Source organism: Melopsittacus undulatus, chromosome 4 (genome assembly GCF_012275295.1).
Source record: "Melopsittacus undulatus isolate bMelUnd1 chromosome 4, bMelUnd1.mat.Z, whole genome shotgun sequence".
NCBI lineage: Eukaryota > Metazoa > Chordata > Aves > Psittaciformes > Psittaculidae > Melopsittacus > Melopsittacus undulatus.
This window is the reverse complement of record NC_047530.1, coordinates 2659415-2674193: the sequence shown is the minus strand read 5'-3', so window position 1 is coordinate 2674193 and position 14779 is coordinate 2659415. Positions and strand designations below refer to the sequence as shown.

Sequence of the window (14779 nt, the reverse complement as noted above, 5' to 3'; positions counted from 1 at the left end):
GCTCTACTCCCCCTTCCTATGAGGTTCCTGTCCCTGTGTCCCCAAATAAACTGTGTGTGCTTTGGCTGAGCAGCCGAGTGTTGTGGTGCTTTGGGGGAGCTCCTTGCGTGGGGAAGGTGGGAGAGAGAGGCCCTGGGGGAGCTGTGGCCGTGTCTCTGGTCCCAGGCAAGCAGGGCTCTGGTAAAGGGACTGCAAAGACAGGGAAGCCGAGGAGGACCACTGGGTTCATTCCTGAGGGACTTGGGGTGAGGAAGAGAAATCAAATGGAAACCTGCAAACTGGACAGTGAGGCTGAAAGAGGGGAATGCGAGAGAAACGGAGAAAGAGAGAGAAAGAGAGAAGGCGGCACAGGAAAACACATAAATTTGGAGAGTGTGACAGAGAAGAAGAGCAACAGAAAAGGAAAAACAAGAAAAATTGAGGGTTAGAGAAAGAATGGAAGGAAGGAAGGAAGGAACAGGAAACAATCAACGAAAGGCAAAAATAAAGGAAAGGAAAGGGAAAGGAAAAGGAAAAGGAAAGGAAAGGGCAATGAAATGCAAGGAAGGCCAAGGAAGGAAGGCAATGAAAGGCAAGGAGAAATGTAAAGGTAAAGGCAAAGAGAACAACGAAGGGAATGGCAAGGAACAGGAAGAAGACAAAAACGAAAAAAAAAGGAGAGGAAATGGAAAGGAAGGAAAAGAAAGGGAAAGGAAAAGAAGGAAATGAAAGGCAAGGGAAGAGAAGGTAAAGCAAGGGAAGGAAAAGAAATGGAAGGGAATGGAAGGGAAGGGAAGAGAAGGGAAAGGAAGGCAAGGCAAGAGAAGGGAAAGGAAGGGAAGACAATGGAAAGGAAGGGAAGACAATGGAAAGGAAAGGAAGGGAAGGCAATGGAAGAAAGGGAAGGGAATCAAGGGAAGGCAAGACAAGGCAAGGCAAGGGAAACACAAAGAAGAAAAGGGTAGGGAAGGGAAGGCAAAACAAGGAAAGAGAAAGGAAGGAAAGGGAAGTCAAGGGAAGGAAAGACAAGGCAAACGAAGGAAAAGGAAGGGAAGGGAGGGCAATGGAAAGGAAGAGAATGGAAGGCAAGGCAATGGAAAGGAAAAGAAAGGAAGGCAATAGAAAGAAAAGGAAGGGAAGGGAACGGAAATCAAGGCAAGGCAATGGAAAGGAAGGGAAGGGAAAGGAAGGGAAGGGAAATCAAGGCAAGGCAAGGGAAAGGGAGGGAAAGGAAGAAAATAGTAGGGAGGGGAAGGGAAAAAAGTGAAGGAAATGGAACTTAAAGGAAGGGAAGGCAAGGCAAGGGAAGGCAAGTCAAGGGAAGGGAAGATAATGAAAAGGGTAGGTAAGGATAGGAAGGGAAGACAAGGCAAGGAAAGTGAAAGGTAGGGAAGTCAAGTTAAGGAAAGGGAAGGGAAGTCAAGGGAAGGAAAGACAAGGCTAGGCAAGTCTGGGCAAGGCAAGGCAAGAAAAGGAAAGGAAGGAAAGGGGAAATGAATGAAAAGAAAAAGGGGAAAGTTGAAATTAAGAAAAAGGGGAGGGAATAAGGGAACTAAGAAACAATGAAAGAGTGAATGTGAGAGAGAGACTCAGAGAAAGCAAATGAGAAGGAGAAACTGTCCCGAACAGGAGCCCCAGTCCCTCTGCTCACACAGACCCCGGGCTCAGGGGACAACAGGGTCACATCCAGCCCACTCCCAGTGCTGTTTGCACAGACATGTGCGGGGCTGGTGCCTCTAGGTGGCAGGAGAGGGGTTCTGATCACACGGAGCATCCTTGCTCTTCTGCTCTGGTGTCCAAAGCAGTGGTGAGCAGAGCCGGCCCTGAGCTCCTGCCTGATGGAGGGGCACAAAGGCAGGCCGGGCTGGGCTGCAGAGCTGGGCAGGCAGCAAGAGCACGCTCCTTACATGGGAATGTGCCGCACTCTTCAGTGGCAGTGTTCGATCCCTCTGAGCAAAGGATGGGTTCAGCAGTGCCTCTGAGCAGAACGTTCCCGGCACTCCTGCTCGTGTACTCATAGTAACTCCACTGAATGCACCTCTGTGCCCATGACCAGTAAAAGCCTGAAATATGGAAATTAACATGAGCAGATGTATGGGCCACTTTCTTCTGTACAAATCAGGAGCATCACACTTCTATTTGTGTGTACATTTGGTTCTCCAGGTCAGCATGAGGAGGAAGCCTGATGCTGCCACTCTGATCCTGGCCATACCACGAGGTGCTGAGCAGCTCTGCACAACTGTTTCAAGGCACGCAGCCACCAGGGGAGAGCAGCAACCAGCATGTGGCAGGGATCTGTGTTCACCCACCCATTTCCCTGCTTCTTTCCCTGTGGGAAGTTATCCATTCTTTCCCCTCTGCATGAAGTCATGGAACCACAGACTGGTTTATGTTGGAAGGGAGCTTAAAGCTCATCCAGTTCCAACCCCTGACATGGGCAGTGACACCTTCCACTAGAGCAGGTTGGATGATGCTCTGAACGCCATCCAAACTTTATTTAAACATTGTCAACGACGGGGCAGCCACAGCTTTGTTTTCTTGCCTCCTTTTCCCTTCCTTTTCCCCTTTCTTTCTGCCTTCCTTTTCTCCAGTCTCCCACCCTTCATTCGTTCCTGCCTCTCTTTTTCTTTCTTTCTTTCTTTCTTTCTTTCTTTCTTTCTTTCTTTCTTTCTTTCTTTCTTTCTTTCTTTCTTTCTTTCTTTCTTTCTTTCTTTCTTTCTTTCTTTCTTTCTTTCTTTCTTTCTTTCTTTCTTTCTTTCTTTCTTTCTTTCTTTCTTTCTTTCTTTCTTTCTTTCTTTCTTTCCTTCTTTCTTTCTTTCTTTCTTTCTTTCTTTCTTTCTTTCTTTCTTTCTTCCTTTCTTTCTTTCCTTCTTTCCTTCTTTCCTTCTTTCCTTCTTTCCTTCTTTCCTTCTTTCCTTCTTTCCTTCTTTCCTTCTTTCCTTCTTTCTTTTTTTCCTTCTTTCCTTCTTCCTTTCTTCCTTTCTCCCTTCCTTCCTCCCTCCTTTCCTCCCTCCCTTCCTCCCTTCCTCCCTTCCTCCCTCCCTTCCTTCCTTCATTCCTCCCTTCCACCCTTCCTCCCTCCCTTCCTTCCTTCATTCCTCCCTTCCACCCTTCCTTCCTTCCTCCCTCCCTCCCTCCCTCCCTCCCTCCCTACCTCCCTCCCTTCCTTCCTTCCTTCCTTTCTTCCTTCCTTCCTTCCCCACTTCCTTTCTTCATTCCTGGCTTAATTAATGGCTTTCTCTCTTGCCTTCTTCCTTTTCTTTCTCTCTATCTCTTACGCTTTTCATTCCTCTTTTACTATTTTCTCCCTCACAGTCCATTTTGCAATGCTTCCCTTTGCCTTCTCCTCTACAACACAAATCCCCCCAGCACGCAGCAGGGGTCCTCCTTGTCTTCCCTGTCTTTGCAGTCCTTTCCAGAGCCCTGCTTGGCTGGGACAGGAGACAGGGCCAGAACTCCCCCAGGGTTTCTCTCTCACGCCTTCCCCACGCAAAGAGCTCCCCCAAAGAACCACAACACTCGGCTGCTCAGCCAAAGCACACACAGTTTATCTGGGGGATACAGGGCCACAAGGGTCTCTTCTGCTGACAGGCAGGATTCGTCGCAAAGTGACCACATGCTAGCTCTATAATCTGCACAGTTTATTAAACAAGCACACTAAAGACAATAAGCACACTATTGCACTGACACTAATGTGAATTAGGTAAATATCTCTCACTATCTAGAGTGAACAAGCACAGTAAAGCAAATCAGAGATATATGGATGTGTAAGGAAAGTACCAAAGAAACTTTGCAATGCATCAAATCATGACTGTATAGAGACAACAGAGATTAAGAAGAAATACATCAGCAGCTACCACTGAATCATCATCCAGTTCCACACTTCCAGCTGGGAAGCCCCATTGCAGCTGATGCCAGGAGTCTCAGGTAACAGGGAAAATTCATATGCAGTGCGTCCACCCATAGGTGAGGCTTCTCCCATGGCCACCAGAGAGTCCTTCTTTTATACCCATACCAAAACAAGCGGCTTTATGCCAGATCTCTGATTGTTTACTCATGGGACTGTGCAGTTTCTCATGATCTCAGCATTGTCCACGCTGAGAGCGTTGTCCAGGCACCCCAGTGTGGCCCAGTGTGAAGATCATAGAACAGCTGCACCCCTCTCTTTCCTGCCTCTTTCTGACAAACACTCACAATGAACATAAACGTGTGTACTCTACCGAACACACTGCTGCAAACAACATCCTTTGTTCTGTCTCTCAGGCATGAGAGGGAGTCAACTCTCAGCTAGGTTCCCATCCATTACAGGGTCATTGCAAGGGGGAGCAGAGCTCAGGCCTCCCCTGCCCAGCAGGGCCTTGGGCAGTGCGCTCCATGGGGATGCCCTCAGGCACGGGGTTCTCCTCCTTGCTCCTCACTTTCTCTTCAAACACTCTGCGCAGGGCGACTTTGATGGAGCCTTGGAAGCGGCACTGCCGGCAGCTCCCCACCAGGAAGTAAATGACTGGATTGATGCTGCTGTTCAGCAGAGCCAGAACCCCAGTCACATTTTCGACAACTAGAAAACCATCATACAAAAGATCATGGAAAGCTTTTATGCTGAAAGGCATCCCAAAGGCAAAGAAGAAGATGACATTGAGCACAACAGCAACATAGAGTTTCCCCAGGCTCCGTCTCTGTGAGCCACATCGGAGCCTTATGACCATGGACACGTTGGAAATCAACATCAATAATGACAAAATCACGGAATAGAAAATGCCCACAATTGCAGAGACTGTCCCATACCTTTGACCTAAGCGAGAGCAAATATAAATGGACACCATGAAAGAGCCGACGCTGGCCCAGAGCACCCCACTCACGATGCCTGACAAGTGCTTTGGGCGGTGGCAGCGATACCAGATTGGGAAGATGACAGAGACAGAGCGCTCCGTGCTGATGGCTGTCAGGAGACCCAGGCTGCTAAGGACAAACAATTGGTACATAAATGGAACTGCACCTACGTATTTAGAGAAGAAAGGCACGAAAGAATCCAAACCATAACAAATCATTGCTAAATTGATATCCCCTAGTATGACCAGAAAATAAACAATGAGCACACAGCAGTCAGCAACTGCCAGATTTAGGATGTAGATGGTGAAAGGATTCCGCTTCATCTGGAAACCCAGGAACCACAAGACTATTCCATTCCCCACCATTCCAAAGACACAGATCACCATACACAAAAAATTTAGAGCCATTACTCCATCAGGAAAAAAGTAACATGGGTTTTGAACATTTCGATCTTTGCTCCAATTTCCATCACGTGTGTAATTCAGAGAGAGGTCTGTTGTGTTGCTGTCCTCCATGGAGAATGAGCCTGCTCTGGGTGGCCACCTTCTCCCTCTGCCACCACCTCCTAGGAGACACAAGCAATGGGAAGGCAATGAGGGCCATCGGCGTTCCCCGCTCTCCCCATCTCTGCGCACAGCCCCACGCCAGCCCCAGGCTGCTCCAGGCAGGAGCCGTCCCCTGGCGTGGCCAGGACAGGCTCCCTGCCCTGCCCGCCTGGCCCTGCCCAGGAGCCATCCACCACCTGCCCGTGCCCGCTCTCCTACCTCCTGCTGCTCCTGCCAACAGCGCTGCTGCAGGAGCTCCAGCACAGGGGCCTCCAGCCTCGGCAGCAAAAAGCCTCTGGGGATGCTTGCGTGGCCACCGCGCTCTGCTCTGCCCTCTTCCTCGTGCCTGGGCACCACAGCTTTGCCCACACATCACGGCCCCTGCTCACCACACACCCCTCACAATCTGCCCCCATCGCTGACAGCTTCCCCTCACGTGTCCCATGGCAGAGAGAGATCTTGTCACTAGGAGCTGGGCACCTCACCCCCTTCCTCTCTCTCCTCCCCACAGCTTTTCACCACCAGGGGAGGATCCTTTATGATCCCAGGACAAAGGCTCTCAGATTCCATAAAACAGCCTTTGGAACACCATTTGCTACATCCATAGCTCTCCGGAAGGAGGGAATCGCTCACAGAATCTTATGTCCTTTTAGGTGTTGGGAACCCGGGATCTTGCACCATCAAACAGACCCATCCTGTCCATGGAACGTTATCCCATTCTGGGTGTCTGAGCTGTTACAGGGTTCCAGAAAGAAGAAGACAGCTCTTTCTACTGCCAAGCAAAACGGATGCTCACGTGAGAACTGTTGCAGCAGTCTCAGACATAGGCAAACACACGCAGTGTGAGCTGCCTGCAGGCTGCCCTCTTGCCATCACACAAGAAGGTTTATCTGCGGCCAAGGCAGATGCACAGTGTGCACAGGCCTGGAACTGCTCAGCTTGGGTGTTCTGTGGATCACTCACTCCCTGAGGAACTCACGTGGGAAAGGTGGGATTGTAACACAGGAATGTACATGAACCATTCCCAGGGATGGCACATGGCAGAAAGGTGAGAGTGGGAGAGATCAACAGCGGGAGATCACTGAGGTGCAGACACGCAGCAGCATCAGGGCTCAGCTTCTTGTCTCTAATGCCATGGAAACTGGTGCTCAAAGACTTCTTCCATCTTTCTTCCGGGAGGCAACACCAGGAGCTAAAGGCTTTGCTTTAATGTGTCAAAGCATGGAACATAATACCTGTGGGACATTGGAGGCTACAAAGCCATAGAATAAATCAATAAAGGGAAATGCCTTTCACAGTGGAGGTGAAGAAAGAAAAGCACATGCTGTCATTGTAGGACAAGCAGGAGCTGACATGTTATAGGCCCAAAATTGATGGAAATGGGGTTAAAGGGACCTCGTCTCCCGAGGCGTGACTGAACAACACTGAACTGGCCATGTGCAGCTCTCTGATTCTCTTGCAGGCCCTGAAGGCTACAGCAGGCCTTATTTGCTCTGACCCACTGACTCATCCCCTGCCCCTTGCTGCAGGCCTGCACACCCACACTGCAGGACTTGTCCCTGCCTGAAGCCCTGTCTCCATCCCCTCTCATGGGTGGCCCTTCAGCCTGTGCTCCAGCCCTGCTTCAAGCCTACCTTTAAGCCTTAACTCCTGCAGCTCCAGGCTGCAGCCCTGCAGAGACTGTGGAGCTTGCTCATTACCGTGTGTTCACCACATGAAATCAAGGGATACCCTTGGAAGACTCCTGCCTTGGGGTTGACAAGCACAGGCTGTGACTCCCAGAAAATGGTATTTAGAAGCTGGGAAACACAGCAAAGATGGAGAAAACTAAACAATGAAAATGTTGTTCCATGTGCTGCTGAGGGAGGAGATTGTGTGACAGGAACCACTTGTAGATAAAAGCACATTTGCAACACTACGTACCCCACACAGTGTAATCTCAGAGGAGACACATGCACATCAGGGATGCACATGTGCATCAGGATGTGATTAGATGCAGTGGGCAAAGCCCTTGTGATATTCTCTATATGCTTCTATATGCTTCTGCTGAAGGGATTCTCTTGACATCTCATTGCCAAATCTCTTCCCCGTCATCCGCTTGCTGAAGGGACATAAGATTCTGTGAGCTATTCCCTCCTTCCTGAGAGCTATGGATGTAGTAAATGGTGTTCCAAAGGCTGTTTTATGGAATCTGAGAGCCTTTGTCCTGGGGTCATAAAGGATCATTCCCTGGTGGTGAAAAGCTGGGGAGAGGAGAGAGAGGAAGGGGGTGAGGTGCCCAGCTCCTAGTGACAAGATCTCTCTCTGCCATGGGACACGTGAGGGGAAGCTGTCAGCGATGGGGGCAGATTGTGAGGGGTGTGTGGTGAGCAGGGGCCGTGATGTGTGGGCAAAGCTGTGGTGCCCAGGCACGAGGAACAGGGCAGAGCAGAGCGCGGTGGCCACGCAAGCATCCCCAGAGGCTTTGTGCTGCCGAGGCTGGAGGCCCCTGTGCTGGAGCTCCTGCAGCAGCGCTGTTGGCAGGAGCAGCAGGAGGTAGGAGAGCGGGCACGGGCAGGTGGGAGATGGCTCCTGGGCAGGGCCAGGCGGGCAGGGCTGGGAGCCTGTCCTGGCCACGCCAGGGGACGGCTCCTGCCTGGAGCAGCCTGGGGCTGGCGTGGGGCTGTGCGCAGAGATGGGGAGAGCGGGGAACGCCGATGGCCCTCATTGCCTTCCCATTGCTTGTGTCTCCTAGGAGGTGGTGGCAGAGGGAGAAGGTGGCCACCCAGACCAGCCTCATTCTCCATGGAGGGCACCAACACAACAGACGTCTCTCTGAATTACACACGTGATGGAAATTGGAGCAATGTGGATCATGATGAACGTAAATGTTTACATGCATCGGGTGGACTTATGGTCTTGCTAGCTTTCCTTTTGGTGATCTGTGTCTTTGGAATGGTGGGGAATGGGATAGTCTTGTGGTTCCTGGGCTTCCAGATGAAGCAGAACCATTTCACTGTCTACATCCTAAATGTAGCTGTTGCTGACTGCTGTCTGCTCCTCTTGTTTTTTCTGTTCACATTGGCATATTTCAACTTAACAATCATTTGTTACGGTTTGGATTCTTTTTATCCTTTCTTTGAAAAGTTTGTAGATGCAATTGAATTCCTGTGCCACTTCTTTGTCCTTAGCAGCCTGGGTCTCCTGACAGCCCTCAGCACGGAGCGCTCTGTCTCTGTCATCTTCCCAATCTGGTATCGCTGCCACCGCCCAAAGCACTTGTCAGGCATCGTGAGTGGGGTGCTCTGGGCCAGCATCGGCTCTTTCATGTTGTCCATTTATCTTTGCTTCAAATTTGATGAAATTCATGTAACAATATTTAAAAGTGTGGCCATTACCTATTCCGTGATATTGTCATTATTGATGTTGATTTCCAACGCGTCCATGGTCATAAGGCTCCGATGTGGCTCACAGAGACGGAGCCTGGGGAAACTCTATGTTGCTGTTGTGCTCAATGTCATCTTCTTCTTTGCCTTTGGGATGCCTTTCAGTGCTGAGGTTTTCTTCGATTTGTCCCTTTCGCGTAATTTATTTCCAGAAAACACCACTCTGGTTCTGGCTCTGCTGAACAGCAGCATCAATCCAGTCATTTACTTCCTGGTGGGGAGCTGCCGGCAGCGCCGCTTCCAAGGCTCCATCCAAGCCGCCCTGCGCAGAGTGTTTGAAGAGAAAGCGAGGAGCAAGGAGGAGAGCCCCGTGCCTGAGGGCATCCCCATGGAGAGCACTGCCCAAGGCCCTGCTGGGCAGGGGGAGGCCTGAGCTCTGCTCCCCCTTGCAATGACCCTGTAATGGATGGGAACCTAGCTGAGAGTTGACTCCCTCTCATGCCTGAGAGACAGAACAAAGGATGTTGTTTGCAGCAGGGTGTTCGGTAGAGTACACACGTTTATGTTCATTGTGAGTGTTTGTCAGAAAGAGGCAGGAAAGAGAGGGGTACAGCTGTTCTATGACCTTCACACTTGGCCACACTGGGGTGCCTGGACAACGCTCTCAGCGTGGACAATGCTGAGAGCATGAGAAACTGCACAGTCCCATGAGTAAACAATCAGAGATCTGGCATAAAGCCGCTTGTTTTGGTATGGGTATAAAAGAAGGACTCTCTGGTGGCCATGGGAGAAGCCTCACCTATGGGTGGACGCACTGCATATGAATTTTCCCAATTACCTGAGACTCCTGGCATCAGCTGCAATGGGGCTTCCCAGCTGGAAGTGTGGCACTGGATGATGATTCAGTGGTAGCTGGTGATGTATTTCTTCTTAATCTCTGTTGTCTCTATACAGTCATGATTTGATGCATTGCAAAGTTTCTTTGGTACTTTCCTTACAGATCCATATATCTCTGATTTGCTTTACTGTGCTTGTTCACTCTAGATAGTGAGAGATATTTACCTAATTCACATTAGTGTCATTGTCTTTAGTGTGCTTGTTTAATAAACTCTGCAGATTATAGAGCTAGCATGTGGTCACTTTGCGATGTATCCTGCCTGTCAGCAGAAGAGACCCTTGTGGCCCTGTATCCCCCAGATAAACTGCGTGTGCTTTGGCTGAGCAGCCGAGTGTTGTGGTGCTTTGGGGGAGCTCTTTGCGTGGGGAAGGCGTGAGAGAGAAACCCTGGGGGAGTTCTGGCCCTGTCTCCTGTCCCAGCCAAGCAGGGCTCTGGAAAGGACTGCAAAGACAGGGAAGCCAAGGAGGACCCCTGGTGCGTGCTGGGGGGATTTGTGTTGTAGAGGAGAAGGCAAAGGGAAGCATTGCAAAATGGACTGTGAGGGAGAAAATAGTAAAAGAGGAATGAAAAGCGTAAGAGATAGAGAGAAAGAAAAGGAAGAAGGCAAGAGAGAAAGCCATTAATTAAGCCAGGAATGAAGAAAGGAAGTGGGAAAGAAAGAAGGAAAGAAGGAAGGAAGGAAGGAAGGGCGGGAGGGAGGAAGGGAGGAAGGAAGAAGGATGGGAGGAAGGAAGGGAGGGAGGAAGGGAGGAAAGGAGGAAGGGAGGGAGGAAGGAAGGGAGGGAGGAAGGAAGGGAGTGAGGAAGGGAGGGAGGAAGGGAGGGACGAAGGAAAGAAGAAGAGAAGGAAGGAAGGAAGGAAGGAAGGAAGGAAGGAAGGAAGGAAGGAAGGAAGGAAGGAAGGAAGGAAGGAAGGAAGGAAGGAAGGAAGGAAGGAAGGAAGGAAGGAAGGAAGGAAGGAAGGAAGAAAGAAAGAAAGAAAGAAAGAAAGAAAGAAAGAAAGAAAGAAAGAAAGAAAGAAAGAAAGAAAGAAAGAAAGAAAGAAAGAAAGAAAGAAAGAAAGAAAGAAAGAAAGAAAGAAAGAAAGAAAGAAAGAAAGAAAGAAAGAAAGAAAGAAAGAAAGAAAGAAAGAAAGAAAGAAAGAAAGAAAGAGATGAATGAAGGGAGGGATGAGGGAAGTAGGGAGTGAGGAAGGGAGGGAGAAAGAAGGGAGGGAGGAGGGAAGTAGGGAGTGAGGGAGGGAGGGAGAAAGAAGGGAGGGGGAGAGAACGGAAGGGAGGGTGGGAGACTGGAGAAAAGGAAGGCAGAAAGAAAGGGGAAAAGGAAGGGAAAAGGAGACAAGAAAACAAAGCTGTGGCTGCCCCGTCCTTGACAATGTTTAAATAAAGTTTGGATGGCGTTCAGAGCATCATCCAACCTGCTCTAGTGGAAGGTGTCCCTGCCCATGTCAGCGGTTGGAACTGGATGAGCTTTAAGCTCCCTTCCAACATAAACCACTCTGTGGTTCCATGACTTCATGCAGAGGGGAAAGAATGGATAACTTCCCACAGGGAAAGAAGCAGGGAAATGGGTGGGTGAACACAGATCCCTGCCACATGCTGGTTGCTGCTCTCCCCTGGTGGCTTGCGTACCTTGAAACAGTTGTGCAGAGCTGCTCAGCGCCTCGTGGCATGGCCAGGGTCAGAGTGGCAGCATCAGGCTTCCTCCTCATGCTGAGCTGGAGAACTAAATGTACACACAAATAGAAGTGTGATGCTCCTGATTTGTACAGAAGAAAGTGGCCCATACATCTGCTCATGTTAATTTCCATAATTCAGGCTTTTACTGGTCATGGGCACAGAGGTGCATTCAGTGGAGTTACTATGAGTACACGAGCAGGAGTGCCGGGAACGTGCTGCTCAGGGGCACTGCTGAACCCATCCTTTGCTCAGAGGGATCGAACCCTGCCACTGAAGAGTGCGGCACATTCCCATGTAAGGAGCGTGCTCTTGCTGCCTGCCCAGCTCTGCAGCCCAGCCCGGCCTGCCTTTGTGCCTCTCCATCAGCAGGAGCTCAGGGCCGGCTCTGCTCACCGCTGCTTTGGACACCAGAGCAGAAGAGCAAGGATGCTCCGTGTGATCAGAACCCATCTCCTGCCATCTAGAGGCACCAGCCCTGCACATGTCTGTGCAAACAGCGCCGGGCGTGGGCTGGATGTGACCCTGTAGTCCCTTGAACCCGGGGTCTGGGTGAGCAGAGGGACTGGGGCTCCTGTTCGGGACAGTTTCTCCTTCTCGTTTGCTTTCTCTGCATTCCTCTCTCACCTTCATTCTTCTTTATTTCTTAGTTCCCTTCCTCCTTCCCCCTTTCCTTCATTTCCTCTTGTCTTTCTTCTTTCCTTTTCCTTCATTACCCCTTGACTTGCCTTGTCTTGCCTTTCCTTTCATTGACTTCCCTTCCCTTAACTTTCCTTGCCTTGTCTTGCCCTGCCTTGCCTTGCCTTGGATTCCCTTCCCTTCCTTTCCCTTCCCTCTTATTTTCTTCCCTTTCCTTCCCTTCCCCTTAGCCATTCCCTTTGCCTTTCCTTTTTCCCTTCCTTTTCCCTTACAATTCCTTGCCTTTCCTTTCCTTCATTTCCCTTCCCTTTCCTTTCCTTCATTTCCCTTCCCTTCCCTTTCCTTCCTTTCTCTTCCTTCCCCTTTCTTCTTTTCTTCACATTCCTTGCCTCTCCCTTTGCTGCTCCCTTTGCCGTTCTCTTTGCCTTCCCTTGCCTTTCCTTCCCTTCCCTTGACTTCCCTTGCTTTCCGTCATTTTTCCTTTGCATTTCCTTCCCTTTCTTATTGCCTTTCTTTTTGCCTTCATTTCTGCCTTTTCTTTTAGGCTTTCTTTGATTTTTAACTTATCCTTCCTTCCTTCCTTCCTTCCTTCACTAATTCTTTCATTTTCTTCTTTCACTTTTTCATTTCCTCTTCAACTCTCTCTCACTCTCCATTATTGCAGTGTTTTCCTGTGCCTTCTCTCTTTCTCAATTTCTCTCATATCCCCTCCCTCTCTCTCTAATTTGCAGTGCTTCCCTGTGACCTGCCCTTCACACCACAAATCCCCCCAAGACCTAACAGAACCCCTTGGCTCACCAGGGGCTTTCCATCTCTTCCCCATCTTTGCAGTCCCTTTGCCAGAGCCCTGCTTGCCTGGGACCAGAGACACGGCCACAGCTCCCCCAGGGCCTCTCTCTCCCACCTTCCCCACGCAAGGAGCTCCCCCAAAGTACCACAACACTCGGCTGCTCAGCCAAAGCACACACAGTTTATTTGGGGGGGACAGGGACAGGAGCCTCATAGGAAGGGGGAGCAGAGCTCAGGCCTCCCCCTGCCCAGCAGAGCCTTGGGCAGTGCTCTCCATGGGGATGCCCTCAGGCACGGGGCTCTCCTCCTTGCTCCTCGCTTTCTCTTCAAACACTCTGCGCAGGGCGACTTTGATGGAGCCTTGGAAGCGGCGCTGCCGCCAGCTCCCCACCAGGAAGTAAATGACTGGATTGATGCTGCTGTTCAGCAGAGCCAGAACAAGAACCATTTCTTCATTAAAGAAAATATCGTTATGTAAAAGTAGAAGGATAGCATTTACGCTGAAAGGCATCCCAAAGGCAAAGAAGAAGATGACATTGAGCACAACAGCAACATAGAGTTTCCCAAGGCTCCGTCTCTGTGAGCCACATCGGAGCCTTATGACCATGGACACGTTGGAAATCAACATCAAGAATGACAAAATCACAGAGTAGACAGTGATCAGACTTCCAAAGAGTGTCCCATATCTTTGACGAAAGACATAGCAAAGATAAATGGACACCATGAAAGAGCCGACGCTGGCCCAGAGCACCCCACTCACGATGCCTGACAAGTGCTTTGGGCGGTGGCAGCGATACCAGATTGGGAAGATGACAGAGACAGAGCGCTCCGTGCTGATAGCTGTCAGGAGACCCAGGCTGCTAAGGACAAAGAAGTGGCACAGGAATGGAACTGTATGTATGCACTTCCTGAAGAAAGGCAGGAAAGAATACAAACCGTAACAAATTATAGATGTGTTGAGAAACCCCAATATGAACAGAAAATACACGAGGAGCATAGAGCAGTCAGCAACAGACAGATTTAGGATGTAGACAGTGAAAGGATTCCGCTTCATCTGGAAGCCCAGGAAACACAAAACTATCCCATTCCCCACCATTCCAAAGACACAGATCACCATACAGACAAGGAAAAAGACCACATATCCATCAAATGAATCCCCACAACTATTTTCAGTATCCCACTCGTAGCTCCAATTTCCATCATGTGTGTAATTCAGAAAGAGGTCTGTTGTGTTCGTGTCCTCCATGGAGAATGAGGCTGCTCTGGGTGGCCGCCTTCTCCCTCTGCCACCACCTCCTAGGAGACACAAGCAATGGGAAGGCAATGAGGGCCATCGGTGTTCCCCGCTCTCCCCATCTCTGCGCACAGCCCCACGCCAGCCCCAGGCTGCTCCAGGCAGGAGCCGTCCCCTGGCGTGGCCAGGACAGGCTCCCAGCCCTGCCCGCCTGGCCCTGCCCAGGAGCCATCTCCCACCTGCCCGTGCCCGCTCTCCAACCTCCTGCTGCTCCTGCCAACAGCGCTGCTGCAGGAGCTCCAGCACAGGGGCCTCCAGCCTCGGCAGCACAAAGCATCTGGGGATGCTTGCGTGGCCACCGCGCTCTGCTCTGCCCTCTTCCTCGTGCCTGGGCACCACCTGTGCTGCTGAGGGAGGAGATTGTGTGACAGGAACCACTTGTAGATAAAAGCACATTTGCAACACTACGTACCCCACACAGTGTAATCTCAGAGGAGACACATGCACGTCAGGGATGTGATTAGAGGCAGTGGGCAAAGCCCTTGTGATGTTCTCTATATGCTTCTATATGCTTCTGCTGAAGGTATTCTCTTGACATCTCATTGCCAAATCTCTTCCGTGTCATCCGCTTGCTGAAGGGACATAAGATTCTGTGAGCGATTCCCTCCTTCCTGAGAGCTATGGATGTAGTAAATGGTGTTCCAAAGGCTGTTTTATGGAATCTGAGAGCCTTTGTCCTGGGATCATAAAGGATCATTCCCTGGTGGTGAAAAGCTGGGGGGAGGAGAGAGAGGAAGGGGGTGAGGTGCCCAGCTCCTAGTGACA

The 14779-nt window shown here is 50.4% G+C and overlaps 1 protein-coding gene across 1 annotated transcript; it reads left to right on the top strand.

Annotated features, from left to right (window-relative positions):
• Positions 1-8246: 8246 nt before the first annotated feature.
• Positions 8247-9152, top strand: LOC117436149 (mas-related G-protein coupled receptor member B2-like). The gene has a single exon (XM_034062405.1). It carries the CDS (start codon positions 8247-8249, stop codon positions 9150-9152), a length of 906 nt encoding a protein of 301 aa, XP_033918296.1.
• The last annotated feature ends 5627 nt before the right edge of the window (positions 9153-14779 follow it).

Bases quoted from the DNA above. Each gene is read 5' to 3' on its own strand.
- LOC117436149 (XM_034062405.1), top strand. From the start codon at position 8,247: ATGGTCTTGCTAGCTTTCCTTTTGGTGATCTGTGTCTTTGGAATGGTG.